The sequence below is a fragment of the Antechinus flavipes genome, chromosome 2, assembly GCF_016432865.1.
Source record: "Antechinus flavipes isolate AdamAnt ecotype Samford, QLD, Australia chromosome 2, AdamAnt_v2, whole genome shotgun sequence".
In the NCBI taxonomy this organism is placed as follows: Eukaryota; Metazoa; Chordata; class Mammalia; order Dasyuromorphia; family Dasyuridae; genus Antechinus; species Antechinus flavipes.
This window is the reverse complement of record NC_067399.1, coordinates 3746724-3773386: the sequence shown is the minus strand read 5'-3', so window position 1 is coordinate 3773386 and position 26663 is coordinate 3746724. Positions and strand designations below refer to the sequence as shown.

General features: G+C 55.9%; 1 protein-coding gene across 3 annotated transcripts; it reads right to left on the bottom strand.

Annotated features, from left to right (window-relative positions):
• Positions 1–311: 311 nt before the first annotated feature.
• On the bottom strand, positions 312–26663 carry LDAH (lipid droplet associated hydrolase). Of its 3 annotated transcripts, none has more exons than XM_051974080.1 (7): positions 26561–26663; positions 16004–16159; positions 13137–13283; positions 12246–12415; positions 5012–5255; positions 3677–3759; positions 312–1495 (listed from the first exon to the last, which is right to left on the bottom strand). In XM_051974080.1, the coding sequence occupies exons 1-7, from the start codon at positions 26586–26588 to the stop codon at positions 1304–1306; spliced, it is 1020 nt and encodes a 339-aa protein (XP_051830040.1). In that variant the 5' UTR covers positions 26589–26663; the 3' UTR covers positions 312–1303. The 3 variants fall into 3 exon arrangements, with proteins under 3 accessions (XP_051830040.1, XP_051830041.1, XP_051830042.1); XM_051974081.1 differs by lacking the exon at positions 26561–26663 and adding an exon at positions 26155–26524; XM_051974082.1 differs by lacking the exon at positions 26561–26663 and adding an exon at positions 24499–24522.

Below are 26663 nucleotides of genomic sequence, written 5' to 3'. Positions count from 1 at the left end.
ATCATCTGATCTTCTTCAGGTCGGGGCTGTTCTGACCCTTTATGATAATGGGTGAGGGGGCTTATCCAGAGTTGCCCGGCCCGCCGGGGTCCGAGGCTCCGGACCGGTGCTCCCGTCCTTTGCAGGTCCTGCATTTCTCAATGCACAGAAGTGCTGGGGACCCTCTAGAACTGTGGAGTCCCCCCTCCCCACCCTGGGAACTTCTCGCTACCCTCCTCCAATGTTTCTTTCAGGGCCAAGGAGTCTGGTCCAAGCCCTATCTCTGGGGAGCCCCTTGGGCGGGCCCGGCTCCAGACAAGCCACACACACAGTCAGATGGGATGGATTTATTAAGTGACCCAGGAGCATTTCTTGGTTTTAATGGAATGAAAACCGCACCCGATCCCACCTTGTGTCATTTAGAGAGCAGTTGTCCCTCCGGCACCTCCGTGGTCCCGGGTGGGCCTGGGCGCCCAGACCACAGGCTGGCTCTGAGACTGGGCCCATGTGCTCCAGGCCCGAGCCTGACCGTGGCCTCCAACCAGAGAGAAAACGGACTTCAGAAGGCAAGGAATTCTCACGGTGCAGATTCAAGGGCGGCCGGGGAGTCACAGGTTAGCCCTCGGCTTGGGGGAACCCCAGGGGCAGCTGGGAGTCACAGGTTAGCCCTCGGCATGGGGGAACCCCAGGGGCAGCTGGGAGTCACAGGTTAGCCCATGGTCTGGAGAAGCCCCAGGTTTTCCGGACAAGGAGTCAAAGCTCAGACAGGAGGGGAGGCAGAAGACCTGCTAGTCTGGGATGCTCTGCCTTCACCAAGGCTCTACCCGCAGGAGCGTCTCTCGGACACCACCTTTGGGTCTCAGTTCCCAGGCACTCTGGGAAGGACCTTGGTGACCCTGGGCTAACCTCGCCTTCCCCCCAGAGCCCCTTGGTCCCGCCTCCCAGGCCAGCACCCGAACCTCTGAGGGGCCGGCGTCTCAAATGGCATCGCCAAGGCCATTGCCGGCCAGGCGCACCGTCGGGGCGTTCTCTGCTCCACGCTCCGAGCCGGGGAGACCGGCCCTCGCGGGCGCCCCTTCCAACACCACCTCCGGGCTCCCCCTTCTCGGGTGCTTTTCTTTTCTAACTGAATTTAAGAAGCCGCGCCGTGATGGCGCGGATGGCCCCGTATCTGCTCCCTGGGTCAGTCCCTGAACATTTCCTTCCCGTCACCAAAAACAATCAAGGCCGATTCCTCGAGGGCAGGTTCCTAAGTGCTCGCCCCATCAGAATCCGGTGTGGCCCGATCCAGCCTCCGGACCCCAGAGCTCCGGCCCGGGCCGGCCTAGAGCTTGCTCAGGTCGTCCCGTAACCAGTCGGCAATCAGGGCGGCCATCTCCTGGTTGGAAGACAGGACGAAGGCGTGCTGGATGCCCTTCTCGCAGAGCTTGATGTCCCCGCCGGGGAAGTCCTTCTTCAGGTCCTCGTAGTACTGGACCGGGCACCACAAGTCCGTCTTGCCGTAGTAAAAGATCAGCTGGAAGACCAAGGGGAGAAGGGGCATCAGAAGCCAGCCTCCCCCCCCCCCCCCCACTCCCGTCCAAACACAAGCCCACGGGAGCCCTCGAAGGGCCTAGAGGGAGGGAAGCACAAAGGGCAAGCCTACATCCTACTGGGGAAGGGCTTAAAGCCGAGGGTCCCCAGCCCAGGGGCCAGGAGGGGAATGATGGGCAGACGGAGGCCCCTCTGGGAGAGCAGCTCAGGGGGTGCTCAAGGGTCGGAGGCTGCTCCTCGGGCTGGCTCCGGGGGCCCGAGGTAAGCGCTGGAGGTCAGGGAGGTTAGGGGAAGGCCGCTGGGGGCCGAGTGGAGGCCGCGTTAGGGCAAGGGGCTGCAGCCCATGGCCTCCCCTGCCTGGACCCCAGTGACCTGACCTGCTCCTCCACCCGCCCTCCCAGATGCCCCCCAGCATTTTCTCTGGCCGGGGCCTGCCTGGCTCCCTTCCAACCTGGGCCCAGATCCCCCTCTCCAGAGGAAGCTTTCCCGGACTCCTGCCAGGCCGGCACCCTGCCTGCTAACCCAGCCCGGGCCCTCATGAGCTCAGAGAGCGGGCACCTCTGTGCGCCCCCTACGGGCACTTAGCCCGCCCGGGGAGCCAAATGAGTGCTTGCTGACGTGCTGTGAGAGATTCAGGAGCCGGGTGCCCCGAGACGATGAGAGGAAGCGGGGGCGAGCAAGGGCGCCAGGCCCGGAGGCCCAGCTGGGCAAGGAGGGAGAGGCCCTGGCCTCCATCGGCCCTGCCCCCGCTGCAGGCTGTGCCTCTGTCGGAGATCACGGAGCTGGCGGAAGGATGGGCGGCCTCAGCGGCGGGCCGTGGGGGGTCCCCAAGAACCCGGCCGAGCTGGACAAGCAGAGGGTCCGGCTGCGGCTCGAGGCTGGGCCAGGGGAGCAGAGCGGGCCTGAGCAGCCGCAGGGGGTCGCCAAGAGAAGGCGGGAGGAGAGAGATGGGTGCTCCGAGGGGTCTCGCTGGGGACGTCAGCGGCGGGAGCCCAGGTGTGGGGGGGGGCGCCGTCCAGCGGCCTGCACCGTCCGACAAGGAGACCCAGCCCCAGGGAACTTTGGGACAGGGGCAGGGGCAGGGGCAGGGCCCGCCCTCTGGGCATCCATTCTGCCACATGAAGATCCGGGGCTCCTCGTTCTCCCAGCAGACGCCCCTTGTGGGTTCTCAAGCTTTTTATCATTTCAGAGAGTTCTGCCCCAAGCACTTGTACACATCGGCCCGAGGTGGGGTTGCTGGGTCAGAGGTCGGTGTAACTCGGAGGATCCTTGCGCAATCCCAAGTCCTTCCCCAGAATGAGCGATTACGTTCTGAGTCTCGGGGACTCCAACAGGTCACAAAGCCGGCCCGAGGGCTGCCCCTGGAGCGGCTCCCAGGCCACCACAGCTCCATGGAGGCTTCTCCCCTCTGGTGCCTGTATTTTCCTCCACAGGAGGGAAAAAGCTCAACCAAGAACCCGGGGGTGTGTCTGCGGGGCGGATTCTGGGAGCCCAGGAAACCGAATGGAATCGGCAGAGCTCGGGGAAGGGTCGCAAGGCTTCCGGGGAAGCGGCCCCTCCTCCCGAGCCGGCGCCGGGCCTCCTTGGGGACCAGGGGCCACCCCTGCCTCCTGGCGGCCACGTGCTGGGCCCGGTGAGGGCCCCGGGGGAGTCCCTCCTAAGCGGCTGCCTTGGGGGGGGAGCCTCAGGGGTCTCTGTGAGCAGCCCCTCTCCCGGCGGCCCCTCCAGTTTTAGCCTGTTTTCCAGGGACAGCCAGCTGGCTTTGGGACACGGCTCCAGAGCCCGCACCTTCCTCCACGTAAGAACCGAAAACGCCGGCTTTGCCCCTAAGGGCTGACGTGACTCACACCTCCCAAGAGCGGGCCCGAGACCCCCCCCCCCACTCCAGGCAGCTGCACCCCGGCTGCAGACCCAGAGGGGGCGCCAAGAGCTCCGCCCACGGAGGGGCTGGGACAATGGGCGGGGCAGGGGGAGGCTCCGTCCTCGGCTCCCTCCCCTCCTGGCACGGCCTGTCCTGTGTCTAGGCTCCCTCCTGGCTCTGACATCCCGCGTTCTAAGGCCCCCCCCCCTGCTCTAAGCTCTGGCTTTGGGGGGGGGCCGCATCTCTGCCTCTGCAAAACACAGGCTGGGGGGGCCCTTCTCATCTGGCTGCCCCGCCCCTCACCTTCTTTAAGTGCTTCTGGATGGTGGCGTTGTCCCTCTCCACGATGACCTTCATCTCCTGGCTCCCCAGGTACATGGCATTGGCTGAAAGAGAAGGAAGCACCAATCCGGTGACGCTTTGGGGGCAGACCCGCTCCCCGGAGCCCCTCTCTCTCCCCTGCCGCTGCTGGGGGAGGGGCTTCTGAATGCGGAGAATAAAGCAGGGGGGGGCTACCGATCACAGGGAAATGCAGAATTCTCAAGGCTCTGGACCATGGGCTGACCCGGCCGGGCCCACACGCAAGCGCCAGACCCGAGGGCCGCCCTCCTGGCTCCGTGTGGAGCACTGCCCTCCTTCCGGCCCGGGGCCGGCCCCCGCAGAAAGCCCCCCTGACCTCCCGAGACCCGGGCCACCTCTGGGCTCCTGAGCACCGATCCAGACCTCCGGGAAGGAAGGACCCAGCGCGGACACTACCTTCCTTCCCTGGGGGCTCATTCCACTGAGAGGAAGAGAGCTGGGATGGAGGACTACAAGAAGGCAGCTTCTTTTTTAATGTGGCAGTTATTGTTATTTGCTGTGGCAATTATGGGGCACCTAAGCCCGTGCCCAGGTCCCCCAGGCAGGAAGTGTTAAGTGTCTGAGGCGGGATTGGAACTCAGGCCCTCCTGACTTCCGGCCGGTGCTCTCTCCACTGCCCCCTGCTGCCCCAGATGCTATTTTTGAGTCCTGGTTCCCCCTGCAAATGAAAACCTCGGGAGGCCATAGTTCCCGCCGCTTTCCTCAGAAATCCCCTTTGCCGGCTCCGGGAAGCGCCTGCCCCCAGTGAGGCTGAAGGAGGCCCCGGCCTTCGCCCGCTGGCCTGGGCTTCCGGGAACTCAGCGAGGCCGAAGCCCCCCGCGCTCCCGGCCCTTGGCGGCCTCCCCACCGGTCCCACCAGAGAAGCCGCCCTGCTGGGCGCGTTAGGCCGCACTGCCACGGTCCGCCTTCCTAAACCGCCAAGGCCCGGCCCAAAGGCCCCTCGGTGACCTCCCCCTGCCCCTGCCCCCCTCTGCAGGGGCTGCCCCGAGGATGGCCTGGAGGCCACGGGGACAGCGGGAATTCTAACGGAGGCTCCCAATGGGGGGGGGGGGCTGCCACTTCCTGGAGCTGGGCTCTCCATCCCTTCCTGGTACGGACCCCTGAGTGCCGTGGGCAGGGGGGACCGGGGAAGGAAGGGCGTGACCCACCTCCGAGAGAGCCGCCTGCTGCCCCCAGGCCGTCTGTCATTGACTGCCCCAGGGGCCTGGGAGGGGGCGGGGCAGCGCACGGGGAGGGGGGGAGCCCCTCCCCCCCTCGGGCTCACGCAGGCGCACTCACCGATGCAGTTCATGTTGAGCGAGTTCATGAAGTGGCGCGACGTGACCTCGTTCTCCAGCTTCAGCCTCTGGAGGACCCAGCCGGCCAGCAGCGCCTGCAGCCGGGCCGGCACCACGCTCAGGCCCAGGAAGAGCGGCACGTACAGGGCGTAGCGCAGCCAGCACAGGACCGGCGTCATCACCTTGCCGTTGGGCGACACGGCCATGCGCTCGATGGTCGGGAACAGCAGCAGGGAGCGGAGCACCTAGGGCGGGAGCGTGGGCACCGTCAGCGGGGGCAGGGGAGGGCTGGGGGGGCGGGGCCGCCCGGCCGGAACAGACCGCCCACAGGAGCCTGGGCCCCGCCACTCCCACGGGGAGACTCCCTTGCAAAGGGCCACGATTAATGAGGGTGCCACCAGAGGGCAGCACACCAAACAGCCCATTCCCCAGGGGGGCTCAGCAGGGCGCCCCCCACCTCGCAGGCCCCTCAGGGCCGGGGGTTGCTCAGGAAACGTCCCCGAGGAAACGGAACACTGCGAAAAGGGTTCCAAGTAAGGCGGGGGAGACGGAGAGCAAGACCCGCCGGGGCGGGGAGAAAGGAGAGGGGAATCCTCCGCAAGCGCCCAAAGGGACTCTCACTCCGCGGCCGGTCCCTGGGAGGCTCTCACCGCTGGGCCGCCAGCATCGGGCAGCGCCCGGTCCGGGGCTACTCGGGGGAGTGCGCGCCCGCAGGCGTGGAAGGGCGTGGGTGTGGGCTGTGTGAGCAGGTGTGTGTGTGTGTGGGGGGGGTACGTGTGAGGGGAGCGCACGTGTGTGCGGTTGCGTGTGTGCGGTTCAGTCACATCCAACTCTCTGTGGCCCCGTCTTCACCTCATTTTACAGATGGGGAAACTGAGGCAAACGGGGTGAAGTGACTTCCCCAGGGTCACGGAGCCAGAGAGAGCCCGAGGCCGGATTTGAATTCGAGTGCTCCTTTTCCAGCCCCCATTTGCCTAGTCACCGCCTCAGCAACACGGGAGCAGCGAATCACGGGAGGAAGCAGACACATATAGGCCCGGATCCCGGGCGGGGCCAGGAGGACCTCGGGCCGGGCAGGTCGGACCCAGACAAGGCCATGAAGCAGCAGTGGGGGTCCCGATGCCCTCCCTTCTGGCTCCCCTCCCCATAAGGCCGTGGGTCTGTTCCTCTGGGTCCTTCTCCTCTCTCCCCGCCCCCACAGACAGAAGGCAGCTTGGGGGTCGCTGCCGGGTCTCCCTACAATGAGCCTGTGATTCTGGAGAGGCTGTGGCTGCGTTCAGGCCCAGTCAGGCCCCCAGCCAGGGGTGGGGGTGGGGGTGGGGTGGACTACGTGGACAGGTGCGGGACTTGGCCTGGGGAAGCCCCGGGGCCAGCCAGGACCGCCCAGCTGTCCCGCCCTTTCCTTGTCTGGCAGGGAATCTCTGCAGGAGAAGTTTGCTGGAGAGGTCGCTTTCTCAGTTGATGGAGGAAAGGGAACCAAAGCTGCTGGTACCCAGCGTAGCACGCCGGGCCTGGAGCCGATTCCCAGGCTGGCCTCCAGTACTTGGAAGCCATATGACTATGGGCCAGTCACGTCACCTCTGGCTGCCTCACTTTCCTCATCTGCAAAATGGGGATACCCTTAGCACCCACCTCGCAGGGTTACCGTGAGGATCAAGGGAGAGGATATGTGTTAAGTGCTTAGCCCAGCACCTGGCCCGTGACAGACCCTCTTGTTCTTCCCCTTCGAATGCTACCGGCCTTGCTTGGGGAAAAGCCATTTCCACGAGACCCAGACTTTCCACATAACCCCCGGGGACTCCCTCCATTTACTGTGGGAACAAGAATTCTTCCCATCAAACACACAGGGCAGAACTGCAACGTTTCACCTCTATCGGATTATGTGCTGTTGAGGGAGGGAGGAAAATCTGGAACCCGGGGTTTTGCAGGGAACCCAAGGCTGGAAACGGTGCACGTGTTTGGAAAAGAAAAAGCTTTTAAAAACCCCGACTCCTGCCATCTTCCTCTCCGTGAGCGGATCCCTCTCCATGCTCGTGGGTCACGGGGAGCGACGAGCAGTGGTTGGTGTGAGAGGCAGGTATCCTGCTCGTTCCTGCCACTGGTCTCCAGCTTCTTCCGAGCTTTCCTCGGCCATCGGTCACCCAAGGTGATGGCACCATGCCAAGCTGCTTCTGTCTCAGCCAATGAGGATGTTCCACTCCCCAGGTTTGGTCTGGATCGGCGGCCCCCAGCTTTGGCGACTGACTGAGATCTGTCGGGCGTTTCCATCCACCTGCCTCCCAACCTTTTCCTGCTTTTCCTTATCTTCCTGGAGCTTCTCGGCCTCTTGTTCCTCCTGAGAAAGTCTGCCGTCATCTTTCCAACTTTTAGAAATGAACTCTGGCAGTTTGGGAAGACGCTTAGTTCTTAATCTAGGAAACACCATCAGTTTTAGTCTATTGGCTCATATTAACCAAGATTTCTCTGATTCTTAGGCCGGGCTTGATTTCCGGGAAGAACACTTACCGGAGGCTCCTCTGACTCCGCTGGTAAATGGCCCGCCAGACACCTTGTACTCTCCGGTTATGCCAGAAAGAACATGCTTTTCTCTCGCTAGCTTTTGTGCGTCACATAGTGTGACGTCACTGAAAATCTGCTGTTGTGCCAAAGGGGACTGTTTGGATTAACTTTTTATCCAGATTTTTAGGATTCTTTCTCTTAGGAAACTCTCATGTCATAATCTTGCTTCCTCCACTCGTTCCCTCCATTTCTTTTTATCTTATTGCTACAGCTCCTCTTTCTGGCTCTAAAATGACAGAGGTGAGGACAGAATCCTGGTTTCCTCCCATCTTCCTGGAAAGGCCACATGGGTTTCTTCCTTACAAATGATACCATTCATTTATTACCCTATCATGGAAGTCTCTTTATTCCCAGTTTTTTAAAACAAAAAAAGATGGCCTTTTCTATCAAATGCTTAAAAAACCCCCCGATATACTGGTCAGTCATAGATTTAAAAAAAGAAATAAAAGCTCTATAGTCAAGAATTGGATCAAAAACAGCAGAAAGAGAGCAAGCATTTATGTAGCACCTACTACATGCCAGACACTGTTCTAAGCTTAAGAAAGTCAAGTCAATAAACATTTAGTAAGCACCCAATATGTGCTAAGCACTGGGCTAAATGCTGAAAGTGGCAAACCTGGCCCCAGAAATGAACCCCATGCAAACAAGAATAGACCGAACAGAAATCAATGCCTTGGTGAGGTAGTGAGAAATAGCAGAGATAAATCTCCTTTCCCTTCCTTTCCTCAACCTCTCTATTCCCTGAGACAAAAAATAATATTGAAATTAGGTCAATTAATAACCTTGCAATGGCCTCTAAGTGGTCAGTGAAAGGAAGAGCATCATTGCCTTAGTTTAAGAATCTGCCATAGCCACCGCAGACTTCAGCAACCGTCACCCAGATCCGCAGCCATGGAAATCGAGGCAGGAAACCCCACCGGCCAAAAGACTCCCTCAAGAGTGAGTTAGCAGCTTTGAAGGGAAGAACTGGACCGATCTAACCTCTATCAGATTAACTGCTGTATATGGGAGGGGATTGGGGGAGAGGGAGGAAAATGGGGAATGCAAGGTTTTGCAAAAGTGAATGTTGAAGGGCAGCCGGGTGGTGCAGTGGATAGCACCAGTCCTGGAGTCAGGAGGACATGAATTCAAATCTGGCTTCACATACTTAATACTTCCTAGCCGTGTGACCCTTGGGCAAATCACTCGATCCCAATTGCCTCAGCAAAAAAAAGTGAATGTTGAAAACTATTTTTGCTGTATTTGGAAAAATAAAAAGCTATTAAAAAAGAGCAATCTGTAGCAATAATGGTTTTTAAAAAAAATTTTTTTTAAAGACATACTACTAGTGCACACTTAGACCACCGTATGGTGACAAGCACTGGGAAACCAAAAATTCCCATTACTTGCTTTACTGAAATAGTCACTTTGGGACAATCTCGAAGCAAACCACCGTGTTTTGGAAGGAGGCCTGCAGTTCCTCGGTAGTCCTGACTGACATGGCATTGAATAGGGAAATTTCTCTAAGTAGCAGGGTCATTTTTTTACTAAGTTGATGGACTCAGCCCCCCTACCCAAGAGCAATTAGTATTTAGGCTATTTCTGTAGGAAACGGTAACGGTTTTCATATAGTTCTCGCTTATTCCTTGTAGGTAGATTTGTAAGTATCTTATTCATAATTACATCTGGACAAAGTAACTAATAATTTTAATTATATTCATTTTAATTTATTAATATATTATTTAGTCAGATTAATTCAATGCAATCTCCCTCTCTTTCTGCTGGGTTTTATTGGTATTATACAGAACTGGGGATGCTTTGTGTGAATTTTCTTTGTATATCCCCAAGTTTGCTGAAATTATTTCAATGACTTTTTAAATTGACTCTTTAGGACGCGAACATCTGCAAAAAGTGATGGCTTTTCTTTTGTCTTTCCCAACCCGGGCTCCTCCTTCCACCGCTCTTTTTGGCTCATCTTTCTTACACAGAATGGCAGCTAGGGGTTTTAGGTATACACTGTTTGTCATTTTACAAAGTTTGTTGATTGCTGTTTTCTAGTGGTCTTAACCAACACGACGGTTGTATTTTGTCAAAAACTTGGTTTTTTTTTACATCTATTAACATAATTCTCTTTTCCTGTTCATTTGGTTATGAATACAGTTAAGTTTGTTTTCCAAATTAAACCAATCTGATCACAGGGTATAACCTTCCCGACATGCTCTTTTAGCCTTTTTGCTAATATCTGATTTCAGATTTCTGAATCATGTTCATTAGCTCTTCTCTCCTCTCTTATCCCGTCTCTTTTTTTTCTTTTCCTCCCTTTCCTTCTCTCTCTCTCTTTTTTATATATTAATCCCACGTCTATGTCACAGAATGAATTGATTATGCTCCTTTTGGCAAAAGTTCACAGAAATGTTAAGATTCACTTGTTCTTGGACCATTTGATGGAATTCACCAGATGAAGGAAGCTGGTTCTAGAGTCCTTTTCTAGACTGTCCAATTTCTTGCTCGGACAATGGGCGAGATTCTTTATTTCCTGTTGTGGGTGTTTCACGTTTGCACGTGTTCACTTACTTCAGGTGTGGGTTTCATTGGCATAGAGCCGGGCAAAGGTTTCCAGTCACAGTCTTGATTTCTTCTTCATCTGTTGCGAATTCTCCTTTTCCATTTTCAACGCTGGCCGCTTGGCGATCCTTTCTTTTTAACCAGACGAGCGAAGGATCCATTGACTTCTCTGCTGTCCTGACGTGTGGCGGCTCTGTTGCGTCCCGGGCTTCATGATCTGCATTGGGACCTGGCGCACGGGCTGCACCCCACCCCCATGGGGGGGCAGGCTCTGTCTGGTCTTGCCCCCGGGGATTCTTCTGGGTGGCCAGGGGAAAGCTGAGGCTGCTGGGCCTGTCTCCGTCTGCTCCTGGCACAACTGCCAAGTGAAAGGTGGGTCCCCTCGATGGGCTTCGTCCGTGATTGGCCCACCACAGGTCCTAGACGGGCTCCTCCAGGGTCCCTGCAAGGTCCTCTGACCGGGGTGCTGATTTCAGAGGCCGGAGAGCTCCCGGCTCTAAATGCAATAAAACGGATCTTTTCATTAAAAAACAAAAGGCAATGATTGCCAAGCAGAAGGGCACCGGGGTCAGACTGATGAGCTTGAAATGAATGCGTCAGGAATTTTCTTGTTTGCAGCCGGCACCGGGCCCGGCTGGGGGAGGACGGCCTGCCCACCCGGGGTCTGAAATTCAGGCCCTGATTTAAAACTGGGAGCGCTGGGCTTGGTCTGAGCCAGGTCATGTACTGGCCTCTGCCCCGGAGGCCGGCGGGGGAGGTGTCGGGCGGGTGTCCGCCTGCCTCGGGCTCTTCCGGAGGCCTGTGAGAGGGCTGGGACGGTCCCCAAGCTGGGGGGGGGGGGGGGGGAGGTGAACACTCCCTCGTCTGCCCCAGACAGCAATGGTTCCTCTGCAGCAGCCAGGCCACACAGGCTGAGGGGAAGACCTCGTGCCTCAGGACTTCCGGGGTCAGTCCTCGGTGGAGCCATTGGGCAGCTCTGTGGGTGAGGGGCACCGGGCTGGACAAGATGGGGCCGATCCAGGAGCCCAAGGGGCCCCGCAAGGTCTGGTAGCCGATCGGCCACGTGGGCCGGGGAGAGTCAAAGGCTGCAGTCAAGAGCCTCGGGGACAGGGGCGGGCGCAGTAGGGGCCCTGGGAGGGCGGGCGCAGTCAGGGCCCCAGGAGGGGCGGGCACAGTCGGGGCCCCAGGAGAGATGGGCGCAGTAGGGGCCCCGGGAGGGCGGGCGCAGTCGGGGCCCCAGGAGAGATGGGCGCAGTAGGGGCCCCGGGAGGGCGGGCGCAGTCGGGGCCCCAGGAGGGGTGGGCACAGTCGGGGCCCCAGGAGAGATGGGTACAGCTGGGGCCCTGGGAGGGTCAGCCCCCCATTACTGAGCCCGGATTTGCTGGCTGCAGAGTTCCAGGGGCAGGGACAACTGCCCGGGAGCGTGTCCTGTGTGGACCCTGCTCCCCTCTGGCCAGTGTAGACGAGGGAGGTTCCTGCTCCTTCGGACAGACTTCTACTCCCCTCCCTCCATGTCCAATCCCAGTTGCTTGATTCTCGATCGACTCTTGGAACGTCTCCAACTCATCTCAGAGATGAGGACGCGGCCCGGAGCCGGGTTCGGGGACTCGCTCAGGGTCGGACCCTCACTCGGCTCCTGACTCCGGGGCTTACGCTGTCCCCGAGCCTTCGGAGGCTTGGATCTGGGGACCCTGGGGGAGGAGGGGAGGAGCCTCTCCACCCCCAGCTGTAGCGCCCAGTCTTGGAGAACGGCCTCGGGTCCGGGAGAGACTCAGACGCAGTGGCCGTGAAATGGAGGCCAGAGCAGAGGGAAGGAGCACAGACCCTGCCCCGACCAGGCTCTCCGCCCTCCCGGCCCGGCTCCTCCTCCCGCTGGCCCATCTCTTTGCCGCCCGCCCTCAGCCCTCGGCTGACTGCCCTGTCCTCCTGATCTGATGGCCGCCCTCCTCTCCAGGAGCCCTCCCGGTGTCCTGTGGCCGGACCGACCATCCCAACCGCGACCCTCCGCAGACCGCGCATCCCCCTCCTGGCACCGCCTGCCTGGGACCCCCCCCTTCCCGAGGCACAAAGCCCAGGGACCCTCTGACCCCGGTCAGCCCCCGTGTCCCGGCCCCTTGGGGCGCGCTACCCACCGGGAGCTGCGGCCCTCGCTTCATCATCTCCAGCAGGATGTAGCTGCCCACCGAGTGGCTGATGATCACCAGGCGCAGGCTGCTGGGCACACACCTCCGCAGGAAGGCCAGCTTGTGCTCCACTTGGCCTTCAAGGCCAAAGGCATCGTCCGGCGTTCTCGAACTCGGGTCTGCGGAGGGAACGCACCGGGAGGGCTTTCGCGGGCTCGCTCCAAACCCCGCCAGGAACTGCCGATCCTGTGCCCCAGAGGGAGCGGAACCGTGTGCCCTCAGTGTGAGAGCCCCCACCTGTGTCTCTGGCGTTCTCCCGGGCACGGCCCGCCACAGTGGTACCCGGGGAGCGACACTCCCTGCCATCTCTGCCCAGGGTCTGCCCCTCCCTCCCTCTGGGACTGGGCACAAATGCTTCTGTTTGGCAAGTCAAGCCCCCGCCAGCCCAGCACCTTCCCGGGCCCCAGCCCCACCACAGGCCCCCACCAGCCCGGTGCCTTCCCGGGCCCCGCCAGCCCGGCCTTCTGCACATGGGAGGCTCCCCGAGTCTTTTTCCGTTTGCTCCCTCTGTGAGCTCCACAATCCAGCCCCAGGGACCCCAGGTCCACCAGGGCCGTGGAGGGACCGGGCCCGGGAGGTGCCCTGTGACCAGAGGCCCCTTCTCTGGCCCCACCAACTCGTGGGATGCCCACCAGGAGCCAAGGATCACACGTGGCAGCCCCAGCCCCAGATGTCAGCGGGGAAACGGGAGAAGGCTCAGCCCTGACCCCGAAGTTGCCCCCTCGGCCAGGCCTTGGCTCCCCCACGCTCCCCCGGCTGTCAGTGATGGGGACGAAGCTCCCGGCCCCCCCCGCTGTCCGATGACCCGGGGAGTCCCCAGACGGGGCGCGGCCGCCTCACCTTCCGGGCTCTCCTCCTGCACCCGGACCCCGCTGGGGGCGGAGATGTGGCCGGCGTGGCTGATGGCCCACACCGGGTATCGCTTCTCCAGGCTCAGGTACAAGGCCTTCACAAACTCCGCGTAGAAGGCGGGAATCCCCGGGTTACCTGCAAACACACAACAGCGTCAGGGATCCGCCGGGGGCCGCCCGCGGGGGGAGAGGGACGCGGAGGACATGGGCCGGGCTTCCCACGGCAGCGATCCCTTCCTGAGGGGGGGAGCAGGTTACCAGTGGCCCCGAGGCACTCTGTGAAAGGCCTGGCCAAACGCGCCCGGGATCCCCTCCCGCTGCCCGCTCCCCTCCCAGAGTTCTCCCTCCCGCTCCCCCCGTGACCGCTCCAAGTCCTGCCTGCTCCCAAGCAGAAGCCTGCTCTCATCTTCCAAAAGCGGGGGCCCCGGTCTTCCCCTCTCGCCCCCAGGGCCCCGGCCCCCTCCTGTCCACGAAGCCCACGGAGACAGCGCCGCCCTGACCCAGGCTACGGGGTCACACAGGGGATCGTGGTCATCCCTGTCCTGCTTCTGCCCCTTCACTCGCCATCAGTCGTGAAGGTCTTCCCAGGTGCCTCCAGAAGCAGCCTTGGACCGTTTCTTAAACAGAACAACATTCCGCGGTGGTCACGGCCCCACTTCCCAAGGGAGAGATCCCTGGTTCCCAGCTCTTTCTTGCTACAAAAAGGTGGTGCCCAGGGCTTCTTTTCTTCTTCACTTCAGCTTTTTGAGGCACACGGCAGGAGCAGGAAGGCTCTACAGCTGCTAACTTGGGGGCTTCCCAACAAAAGCAATCGGACTGGCTAAGATGGCAGGAAAAGATCACGACGAATGTCGAAGGGGCTGTGGGAAAGCTGGGACACTCACGCACTGTTGGGGGAGTTGTGAGCGGATGCAGCCACTCTGGGGAGCCAAAGGGCCATGAAACTGCATATCCTTTGCCCCAGCAGTGTCCCAAAGAGATCACAAAAAAGGGAAGAGGGCCCACAAAATGTTGGGGCAGCCCTAGAGGCAAGGAATTGGAAACTGAGTGGCTGCCCATCAGTGGGAGAATGGCTGAACAAACTGTGGGATGGGAATACTATTGTTCCCTAAGAAATGACCAGCAGGAGGATTTCAGAAAGGCTGGAGAGACTTTCATGAACTGATGCCGAGGGAAGGGAGCAGAACCAGGGGATCCAGGTACACGGCCACAACACGACTATACAACGATCAGTTCTGATGGAGGGCTCTCTTCACCAGTGAGCTGATTCAGACCAGTTCCAACGATCTTGTGATGGAGAGAGCCGTCTACACTGGGGGGCTGAGTGTGGATCACAACACGGATTTCCACCTCTGTGAAAATACTTCTCTTAATTACTTCGTCTTTTGTCCCACAAGTCGTTTGCTTGTGGTTGTCCTGATTGGACAGCGACCTCCTTGAAGGCAGGGCCCGTCTCTGCCTTCTTTTTGTATCCCCGCTGCCCAGTGCTTGGTATACAGCAAAGGCTTAATAGATGTGGACAGACCGACTGACTGACCACAGCAACACAAGTGGAAAGGACAACAAGGAACAAAGTGAGCATCTCATCACTGTGATGGACAAGCTTGTCCCCAGAGAAAAGCGGGGGGCAGCGTACGCCCTGCTCCCCCTGGAGATGTGGCGGACACCGGCATTGTCCGGCGCACACGCCGTCAGGAGAAGTGGCGCGTGAGTTAGTTCGGCCGAACCCTCTGCTCCTTCCTCAGTTTTTGTTCAGTGAAATGGCTTTCCGAGAAAGTGAGGGAAAAACCAAAGGGAACAACAGACGTGGAAAAGTTTTACCTTAATTTCAGAAAAACTTTAACCCACAATCAGTCCCAGCTGCGGGACTGCTGGACATTCTGCATCTACCAAGAAACTTCGCAGCCTCCAAAGTGACCCCTGGTGATCCAGAACTGGTGGTCTGTCACCTCAGCTTATCTGTGACTCGATTATACCAAAATCTTAAAAATGAAATCAATCTCAGTTGTGGGAGCGTGGTTAGAACGGCCCATGTCTGACACGCACTGGATTGCTGCTGTTGAGGGAAGGGGGTTGGGGAAAAGGAACGGAGAAAAAATTTGGAACACAAGGCTTTGCAAGAGTGAATGTGGAACAACACTGCCTTTGTTCGCTTGCATTTTGTTTTCTTACTCATTTTTTTTTTCCTTCTGATTTTTCTTGTGCAGTAAGAAAATTATAGAAATATGTATACACATATTGGATTTAACATATATTTTAACATGTTTAACAGATACTGGATTGCTTGTTATCTGTGGGAAGGAGAAAATCTGAAACATGAGGCTGTGCAAGGATCCATGTTGACAAGTTATCTGGGCAGAGGTTTTAAAAAAAAAAGTGAATGTGGTAAACTATCTGTGCAAGTATTTTGAAAATAAAGAAAAAAAAAAAAAGAAATCAACTTTAAAGTCTGAAAGGCCCACAAAAAGCTGCTTTTGATGTTGGAAGCTACTGATTACTTCACATGCTTCCTGGGGCCTTAAATCCTTAATGCACAGATCTGCAGAAGAAGAAAAAAACCATCACATTTATTCATTTATGAATAAATATAATTATTTATTTGCTGAGGCAATTGGGGTTAAGTGACTTGCCCAGGGTCGCACAGCTAGGAAGTGTTAAGTGTCTGAGGCTAGATTTGAACTCAGACCCTCCTGACTTCAGGGCTGGTGCTCTATCCACTGCACCACCTCGCTGCCCCTCAAACATCAAATTTAAACAGAGTTCAAGTGCAAAATTCAAAGTTTTTGGATGTGTGAAAATGTCTCCGAGGCTCCCTGGGCAGCCAAAATCTGCATTTCTCCGGCACAAAATGCTCACCTGGGATAATGAGGATGAGCAGCTTTGGGGCCTTGGAATCCCCCGTGTTGAAGAGGTCGGACCAGGGCCCACATTTCAGGACGTGGGTTACGATTCCGCCGCAGAGCAGAAACTCGTCATGTAGCGGGACATCTTCTTTTGGTGTCTCGTCCATTTCTAATTAGGAAAAACAAGAACGAAAAGGTCACAGAGAGAGAATGAGCCGAGCTCCAGGGACTTGGGTCTTCCAGCCATCCCAACACTGGGCGGCAAGAATGGGGCTGTCCAGATTAAACAGGAGGGTGAACGCCAGCAGAGCCCTTGGTGAGAGAAGAGCAGCAGAAGGAAAAGGAGGTTTCCATTCCCTTTCCCGGCTCAAATGGCCAAGAATAACCTGCTTCCCGAGCGGAACAGTGAGCCAGAGGAACGGAAGCCCCGGCCTCCCCAGGTGCTGGAAGTGCACCTTCGTCCCCCTTTGTGGCCATTCCCAGGGCACCAAGGGAGATCATGGGCTGCCCACCTTCACCCCTCATTCTGAGCAGCCCATCTTCTCACAGAATCCCAGGACTTTTACCTAGTTCTCCCCCCATCCAATCCATCTTTCCCTCAGTGGCCAAAATGGCCACCCTGAATGAAGCCAGGTGTGACCATGGCCCATAGCCCCTCTTCAGCCAGAGGGGGGGGGGCTTCCCATATTGTTCCCAGCGTCTCCTCTGAGGGCAAAGGTCATCTCAGAACCTGGCTGTGTCAGTGTCCCCAACACTCAAGCCTTGTACACAGTCATCACTTAACAAAGGCTTCATTCTTTCACTCATTTCCATCCTTTAGTGAATTTTTTAGCTGAATGTCCAGCTACGATTTCTATCTTTCTTTTTTTCCTCTCGGGATGCAGAGGACATTTTCCATATAAAGTTTATTGGGACTGTGCTGGATCACTGAACCGCTGAGAAGAACCAGGTCTCTCACAGTTGATCATGGTACAGTCTTGTTGTTGCCGTGTACCACGATCTCCTGGTTCTGCTCCCTTCCCCCAGCACCAGCTCCTGTAAGTCCCCCGGGGCCTCTCTGAAATCCTCCTGCTGCTCGTTCCTTACAGAACAATAATATTCCATCACATTCGCATACTAGAACTTGAGCCATTCCCCAGCTGATGGGCAGCTATGCAGCTTCCAGCTTCTGGCACATGTGGGTCCCCTTCCCTCCTTTAAGATCCCTTTGGGGTACAGGCTGAGTAGAGACCCTGCTGGGTCAAAGGCTGCACAGTTGGGCAGCCCTTTGGGCAGTTCCAAACTGTTCTCCAGAAGGACTGGATCAGTTCACAGCTCCATCAACTCCACCAACAATGCATTAGTCCCAGTTTTCCCACATCCCCTCCAACATCGAATACGATTTCTTTTAACGATTTTATCCTCTACTGCTTCCATAGAACCTCCCTGTCCTCATTTAAGTTCCATTTTTTACTGAAAGCCTTCCCCGACCCCTCTGAATTTTAGACATCACACTAGTGAGAGACGTCCTCTTCTGGGGACACTCAGTCAAGTCTGGATCACCCCATGACAGGAACTCTCAAGAGGTTATTTTTAGATGTGGGGACACTCTCAAGCTATGAGAGTCTCTTTGTCTACGTTAGAAAAAGCTAGATATACTCTCCAGTGTCCATGAAAATGTAGCTACGTTTCAGTCACTACTCAGACAATAAGCACTGATTAAGCACCTACCGTGTACCAGGCATAACTCCGGGGATAAAAAGAAAGATAAACTCTCTCAAGGGGCTCACAGTCAAATGGGGCAGTCAGCACCCATAAGGAAGTCAGGGGAGGGATGATGAGGAGGGCCCAGAAGCTTCTGCCGGGTGGGGCTCCTCCCCCCTGGGTTGTCATTCAGCACCTAAGTATTCTGTTGTTTCTCAAATTTTGAGAGTTAAAATTCAGGAAAAGAGCATACATCTACAGTCTCAACTATAGAGAATTTTCCCCCAATGAAAATGGTGAGAAAACATAAGCTTTAGGAGCAAATAATTCTTAGAAATTCTTTTTTTTTTTTTTAAATGTCTACTTTTCCTGTACAAGGAAAGAAATAAATTGGGTATGAACCTAAAAACATGGGGAAAATCATCAAATTCAGAAGTCCAAAATAAACACAAGAATGAAGAAAAACACAGAAAACAAAGGAACAATACTGAACACAAAAGAAGCACTAAATGAGTAAGTAAAACAAGATGAATTTTTTAAAAAGGCTCACAAAATAGCCAAATCATTATTAATCAAAATAAAGGGAAACCAAATTACCAATGTCTAAAATGAAAAAGAAATCACGACATAGGAAAAGAATAACTTTAAAAAATCACACAAGTGACTGTTGGCGGAGTTGTGAGCTGATCCAGCCATTCTGGAGAGCAATTTGGAACTACATCCAAAGGGCTTTCAAACTGTGCAGATCCTTTGATCCAGCAGTGTCTCTACTGGGTTTGAATCCTAAAGAGATCATAAAAAAGGGAAAGGGACCCACACGTGCATGAATGTTTGTGGCAGCCCTTTTTGTAGTGGCAAGAAACTGGAAACGGAGCGGCTGCCCATCAATTAGAGAATGGCTGAATAAATTGTGGTATATGAATGTTATGGAATATTATTGTTCTGTAAGAAACGACCAGCAGGAGGATTTCAGAGAAGTCTGGAGAGACTGACAGGAACTGATGCTAAGTAAAGTGAGAATCAAGGAAAAAACTGTCTAGCAAGATTGAGTGATGATCAACTATGATCGATTCAGCTCTTCTCAGCAATGTGGTGCTTCAAGGCAATTCCAATAAGTGCTCTCTGCTTCCAGAGAAAGAGTTACAGAGACTGAACTCAAATTAAAGCCCACTATTTTCATCTTTCTTTTCTTTTTTTTCCTTTCTTGAGGATTTTCCCTTTTGTTCTGCTTTTTCTTTCTCGACATGATTCATATGGAAATGCTAAAAACGAAGATACACGTATAAGCTTTATCATATTGCTTGCTGTCTTAGGGAGGGGGAAGGTCATGAAGGGAGGGAGAAAAAAATTGGAACTCAAAATCTCATATAAAGGAAAGTGGAAAACCATCTCTACATGTAATCATGAAACTAATATACCATTAAAATAAAATTTTTTTAAAAAAGACACATTTCCACAAGAGTGGAAAACAAAATCTTACAAAAGTGAATGCTGAAAGATATCTTTACATGGATTTGGAAAAATAAAATACTGGAGAAAAAATAGAAAAAGTCACATGGGGTAGAAGATGATGGCAGAGCAGGAAGCACAGCGAACTCCCCTTCCCCATCCCATCTACCCCCATTACACAGATCTAGCAAAACTACCAGGAAGAATTCTCACCTGGAAATCCAAGAGAGAAAAGAAATGACAGCAGGTTTTTTCTGCAGTCGTGCCCTGAGCTGGAGCTAGACAGAACCCTGTGCACAGCAGTGCAGAGAGGAGGACCTGGGCCCTGGGGGCAGGGTGCCACGTGGAGGGTCTCAGGCAACCCGCCAAGAGTAGAAGGTTCAGAAGGGGCAGAGCAAGGTCTCGGCTCCAACTCCCAACCCTGTGACTCAGCGGGGCCTCCCGGTTGTGGAGGGGTCCAAGCCAGCAGCATCTACTCTTGCTCAGCCCCAAACTCGGGTCAGGAACTGGCAGAGTTCCTCCTCCAACCAGGGAATCGGTGATCCGGTTTTGCCCCGAATCAGACTACTCACTCTCGGAGCGCTGAGCACTGGTGGGACCCGGCGATCCTGGAATAACAGAATACTTAATTTCCAAGAAAGTTAGGACTGGGTCAGACCTTCCCTCCAGAAGGGTCCAGGTTACGGCCCTGAGGTAAACTCAGAAAATACCTGGAAGAATGAGCGAACCAAAAAGGGAATCCCAGCACAAAAACCTTGGAAGCTGAAGCACAAATTCGGAAGAGATGGCTCCAAAACACTTACAGGCAAAACCTCCCAGAAAAACAAAGTCTGGCTACAAACTCAAGTGGAATTCCTGGAAGATGAAGTGAAAGGTCTAAAAAACTAAAGCACGTTTTTATCAATGAAACCAGAGTGCAGCAGACATTGCTGCTAAGGCTGAGGGACCTCAGGCAAGTCACTTAATCCAGTTTGCCTCAGTTTCTATACCTATAAAATGGGTGGGAGAAGTAAACAGCAAACCAATCCAGTATTTTTGCCAAGAAAAGCCCAAATGAGGTCACAAAGTGTCAGACCTGACTGAAATGGCTGGACAACCAGAGCGAAAAAACATCCCAGGCATTTAGCACAGCCAGTCCCTGGCACACCTTAATAATGTTTATTGCCGGCCGGCAGCCGTCACCGCCCCCTCTGCCCCCACCTTCTGCCTCCCAAAGGTCCTCCTCTCCCACAGACCCGGGATTTCTCTCGTTGGACTCTCTCCAGCTCCGCCACGTCCTCCTTACCCCGGGTCCCAGAACAACAGCCATTCCTCAGCCGTGGTAAATGTCTGTCTGGGGCTCACGATCTAATGGGGAAGTCAGGACTGAAGAGGGGCTGGGAAAGGCTTCCTGTACAGCGTGGCCCCGCTGGAGCGCCGACCTGTCCTGGACGGTAAAGGAGCACTGCCTGTGGCTTGGGCCATCTGCAAACGGCCCTATGGCGAGCTAAGTTACTGCCGTTGAGCGCGCAGGGCCCTGGTGCCGCCCCGGAGACGGCTGCCACGCTGGCCCTGAGCTACCAACAAGTCCCACCACGTCCCTTCTCCCCAAGAATCCTTCGTGGGACCACCAAATGCTTCCCAAAGGCGCTGGTGAACTAGGGACCTCTTGTTTACTGAACAATCGTCCACAAGTGTCCAGCGGGGCGCCACGTCCAGCCGCAGGACCGGGCGTGAGGTACCGAGGGCACAGACGTCCACCGAAGCCAGCTCTCCTCTCACACGAGGCGCCGTTCAGTAATCTTGCTGTCTGCCAAGGGAAGAGCACTTCACCGCTTTTCCCCTCTCTAGCTCTTCCTCCCCATTCCCTATTTTTACAGCTGGCGACCTTGTTCTCCTGTCATGTCCTCGGTGGGGACACAGTCCTCCCGGCCCGTGGGCCTGTCTGAATCGTACTGTGGCCGGGGACCCAGCTGAGCTGGCCACCAACATCAGGGCCACAGGGCTGGAACTCACCGGCTCAGCCGAGAGCTCTCACTGGCCCTTTATCTGGCTTGGGCAACAGTTCTGTTCTGTTAATCCCAGCCTAAAGGTCAGTTCTCCTGGGCAGAGAGTTAACCAAAGCAGGTCAGAGTTGAAAAGCTCTGCTGTCACTTCGGGCTTTGTTTTCTGAGTAGGAAAACTGATCCATCTTTTTCCTCAGGGAATTATTTGCTCAGGAGCTAAAGTCTGTGATCCTGGCAATGGAGTCTGGCCATAACTGCTACACAGCCTTCTGCAAAAGGCCCCTGACCCAGTGTGGCAAGTCCCAACCTTGGCAGATGGGCCGGCTGGAGGCTCTTGTGAGGAAATGAGGAGGGAACCTCTGCCTGTCTGGGGCAGGGAGTATATTCAGGTCCTAGGCTGTAAACTGAGTGATGAGGAAGGAGAGAAACCGGCTACAGCCGGCTGGCCTTGAGCCTCTGAGCAGAACAGGGTCTCCCATCTCTCATCCATGCTAGTCTGGAGCCAGGGCAGAAATCCCGACCAACTTGGGGTGGATGGGGGGGGGGGCTGGGAAGAGAGCTGTAGTTATATAACTTTACATCTATAGAACTCTTACCTGAAAAAACATGACCAAAAAATCCCCCAAATTTAACATCATCTTTCAAGAAACAATGCATGAAAACTGTCCAGATTCCCCAGTACCAGAAGGCAAAGTGGGAACTCCTGGTTCTGGAAGAAGCTCCTGAAGGAACGCTCCCCGGCCCACCACAACTAAAATCCAGAGCTGCTAAGTCAGAGGGGAAACACTCAGGCGCAGGAAAGAGCAAGGCCTGAGGGGCTTCAGTCGGATCCCGCAGGATTTAGCAGCCACCGCCTGCAAAGAGCAGCAGGGTTGGAACAGGACAGGACATGCAAAAGGCAAAAGATTATAATCAAGATACGTGAGTGCTTCGAATACCTGGCAAAACTGTGTTTAACCCTTGGGGGGAGAGGAGAGGGGAGAATGAACCTTAACTGAAGGATTTCCAAGAATCCCTGAAGAAGGGAGTTGAGAAATGTTTAAGTTGAAAAAGATACGAGAGAAATAAAAAAAGTCAAGAGGAACAAACAATTAGGAAAACTAAATAAACAAAGATAAATGGTTAACGTTCTAGATGGTGTGATGAGACCTGCAACCCCTGAGGATTCTATCAACATCAGAGATCACAGAGAGAGTCTAGTGAAGGAAGAGAACCCGAAAGTGGTTTTTAAAAGTTGGGATTGGACCCTCCTCACAGAAGAAAGGAAAGAGACAGGTGAAGGAAAAGGAATACACTGTGGGGGAGGGATGTCAAATAATAGGGTGCATAAATAGAAGAATATTGAAATAAGGAGGAGGGAATGGGGAACCTGCTGCACATCTTAATGGGTCAAAGAGTGAGAGTGTGTGAGAGACACAGAACATGAGAGAGAATAAGAGGGAGAGAGAAAGTGAGAGTGAAGGGTGAGAGGAAGTTAGTGAGTGAGAAAGAGAGAGAGAAACAGAGAGAGAGAGAGAAACATTTTACTCAACAGGGAAATAGGAGGAAAGGAGGAGAAAGGAAAAAGTGCATAGGGAAGAAGAGGGGATTAGCAAGACAAACCCTAACAAAGGAGACTGAATGTTAAAGGGGTTTAGAAAGATAAGAACCTGTAGGGAAGGGGGGGGTGCTGTGGGAGGAGACAGAGAAGGAGCAGGAGAAGACCACCTCACACAGTGACCACACTGGGGATGAACATAAAGCCAAGAGCTCCAACTATCCCCCTATTTGACAAAAGTTCTGGGGAAACTGGCAGAAAAGGGGATGATGCGACTACGTTATGGAGGGGTCACACTGCTATCTTACGCCACATATACAATTAACTCCACATAATCATGTGATCTAACAGGAAAGATTGCCCCCCCCCCCTTCTCCCACCCCAATCAAAGCAGGGGTCAAAGGACACAGAGACCTTGCCCAACTCTGGCTAGATGGGAACTCTTGCTTAATAAGAGGAGGAGATGATCGAAGAAGAAGGATAATCTGGCTAACCCCAAGCTGAAAAACAGCAAGAAAACCCCTGGCAGAGACTCAGAAAGAAACATTTCCCATGAGATCTCCATAACAAATTTCTCGGATCGGGGTTTGAGAGACAAGATTCATAACAATATAGACTGGGAATCCTCCTACCAGGCCCTGAGTAGATCCCGACGGGCTGTTCTCACCCGAAGAAGCCCACGTTAGTGTGGGGAAAAGGATCCCGGGCACTAATCGGGGGAACACAAATGGCTCTGAGCCGGGCAGAACTCCGAATTACAAAACCTTTTAGAACCGGGACCAGGATGTACGTGCCCCAGGGCACCTGAGGATCAACTGGCAGAGCCTGTGTCACCACAGTACCTCCAGCACTTTCTGCCACAGCCAAAAACTGAGCAGAAATGGGGCAATCCACCCACTGGGTATGTGACTGAAGGAGAGCGCACTGAACCCTGAGAAATGGGGCGAGATGGCTTCCAAAGAGACCCGAGACTCTCAGAACTGGGTGCACAATGACCTGTCCCGACTCGTCGGCGGAACGCCCTGCTCTGGAGGTTCTAGTACAATACCAGGGCCAATGTGCCAACTGGTGTGGCTTGATCGTCGTTATTTGTTACAAGGGGAGGGCAGGGGAAGGGGAGGAGGATTACTGGGCAGAGACAGACATTTTAACCATTTACAGTAATAATACACATGGTTTCTCCCGCCTTGAGGCAATTGGGGTTAAGTGAGAGGGATGGAGCCGTCTGCTGGAGGAGGGTGGGGGGGGTGGGATCATCCCCTGGGCGGGCGGTCGGGGCAGGGAGACTGTCATGAGGAAGGTGTGTCTGCACCAGGGCTTTTCGACCTTTTCCATCACCTTGTGGTCCCTTGAAGCCAACTACAACATTACCTCAAGTAATGAACTGAACAAATCGCCCGTTAACCTACAGGTGGCAAGGAGGGCTAGAAAGAGAAATTATATCCAAAATGACCCCAGAAGCTAGAAAAATCCTACTTAGAAATCTTACTGGAAAACTCAGAAATAACGAGCAGCCTGAAGTCAGAGAACCATTAATCCAATGGAGCGCTAGTAGCTGCACACGGGTGGGTCCATCCAACGTATGAATTTGCTGAGTGAGTGCTATTCCAGCTCCTCAGCAGCGTTTTGATAAGCACAAAGTTCAGACAGAGGCTCGAGAGGTCGCAATCTCAAAGATGGAAAGAAAGTGGGAAGAAAGGGGACCCCGGGCACCAGCTCTCACCCACAAAAAGTGCCTGGTGGCTGGCTAAGGAGTGCCCAGGGAGGGCGGGGAGAAAGGGGGCAGAGAGAGAGGAGGAGAAACAGTTCATTTCCTACATAGGCTGGCAAGCCCACCGCACGGACGCCCCTCACCTAGCCCGCCCAAGGAGAGCTCCAGACCACGCGCTGCCGCTGTCCTCCGCCTCTGTGCCAGCCTTCCCGGGGAGTCCCAGGACAGCGGCCGCCGGGCAGTCTTTTAGAATCTCGGCTGGACTCCGCCTCCCTGCGCCTCCAGGCCTCCCAATACACAGCCTCCTGTGGGCGAGACCTGTGCCCAAGGGCAGAAGCCGCTGGGGAAGGGCCCACAAACAGGGGAAGCAGAGCCACCCATGGTATGATGTGGGGGCACCTGGGGCGGAGAGAGGGGCTTAAAATGCAGGGCCCCGATGAGACTTTCCTAAGGAAGGGCCGGCACTAGGGCAGCATGCCAGGGGCCACTCGCCCCCCAGGAGCCTAGGCTGGAGAGGCAGCCCCTCCTACCCCACTCCCCCATAAGTCTGTCTGTCTGTCTGTCTCCTCCCCCCTCCCCCCACAGTGAGAGCTCCTAGAAGGCAGGACTTAAGGCCTGGCATAGAGAAAACACTTAGCAAAGGCCCATTCATTCCCCACCCAAATCTCATTTCTCAGCATTATGTAGAAGTCTTATGACGGGCAGCTAGCCAAGCCTTGCCAAGGAAAAGAGCCATGATGCCTCTGCCCCCCCAGCCTGATGCCCTTCAGGCCCCCCTTCCTGGCAGGTCCCAGCTGGGGAGCTCCCCTTCACTGCCCCCCTTCACAGGAATCCTTAAGTTTTCAGGGATCTTGCAGGGAGGTGGTGGGGGGGCCCCATTAAATGTGAGGCTCCTCAGGGGCGGATGCCTTGTCGTGGCTTCCTTTTCATTTCCTGCCTTAACATCCTGCCTGGCACACAGTAGGTGCTTCACCAATGCTTACTGACTTGACAGAGAATCAGGGAAGCACTGAGTTCAGATCCAGCTTCTGACTTTAAGGGCCCTTGAGGCAGCTGAGAGGAGACAGTGGGGCTGCCGGTGGGTGTAGGAGGGGGCGCCTCCACAGGGGAGAGTCTGGGGGGCCTGCGGGGGGCTGGGCTTGCTGGGGGAGACCCGGGCATGGGTGACAGTGCAGGACTTCCAGGCCCAGCTAATCCTAGCCCAAGCTCCCTGGCCAGGACTCCCAGTCTCACTCAGGCTCCCCAGGCCAGGACTTCCAGCCTGGCTAATCTCAGCCCAGGCTTCCCCCAGGCCAGACTCCCCAGCCCAGTTCTCCAGCCTCACTCAGGCTCCCCAGGCCAGGCTCCCCAGGCCAGGACTTCCAGCCTGGCTAATCCCAGTCCAGGCTCCCCAGTCCAGGCCCCCCAGGCCAGACTCCCCAGGCCAGACTCCCCAGCCCAGTTCTCCAGCCTCACTCAGACTCCCCAGGCCAGGCTCCCCAGCCCAGTTCTCCAGCCTCACTCAGGCTCCCCAGCCCAGTTCTCCAGCCTCACTCAGGCTCCCCAGGCCAGGCTCCGGGCCCAGCCGCTCCCAGCCCAGTCCCTCTGCCCCGACAGCTGGAGCTGCCTCTATCTGCCCCTGCCCGGCCCGAGGGCTGCCTGCCCCTGTGTGCCCGGGGATGTTGACTGAATGACGGACAGCTACCGCGGTCTGCCGGGTCCAGAACGCAGTGTGTTGGTGGAGGGGAAGCTGCTCCGCGGCGCTCTTGCCCTGAGGGGGCCAAAGGGTGGGGGGGATAGAGGGAGAAGCCCCTGCTTACCTTGCACCTCGGCATGCAGGAGGTGCTTAATAAATACTTTCTGAGGAGAGCCGGGCCAAATTCGAACCTGGGATCTGGAGGAGATTCTCTGAGGGGCCGGGGGCGCTTAGGGGTCTGACCCCCCCTGTGACCATGGTGGAGAGTCAGGCTCACTGATTACTCCCTCACTGCCTGGCACACAACAGGCGCCTAATCTATGCTGGCTGATGGAGGGTCGAGTGCACAAGCTCCACAAGGGTACGAGGCCGCGCTCTGATCTTTCTCTGGGCCCGCCCCGGTACACAGTAGGTGCTTACTCCGTGCCGCGGCCGCCAACCGCGACTACGGCCTCGGGTCCAAAGAAGGGGGCTCCGAGCCCCTCCCCTCGGCCGCCCCCTCCCCGCTCCGGACTCCCTCACTAGCTCACCTGGGGCACCGCCCGCTACGCCGTCCATAGCGTTTCCCGCTCCGCTCCGCGACCCGCAGGCCCCGCCCACCTCAACGTCAGCGCGCCAGCACGCGCGCGGAAC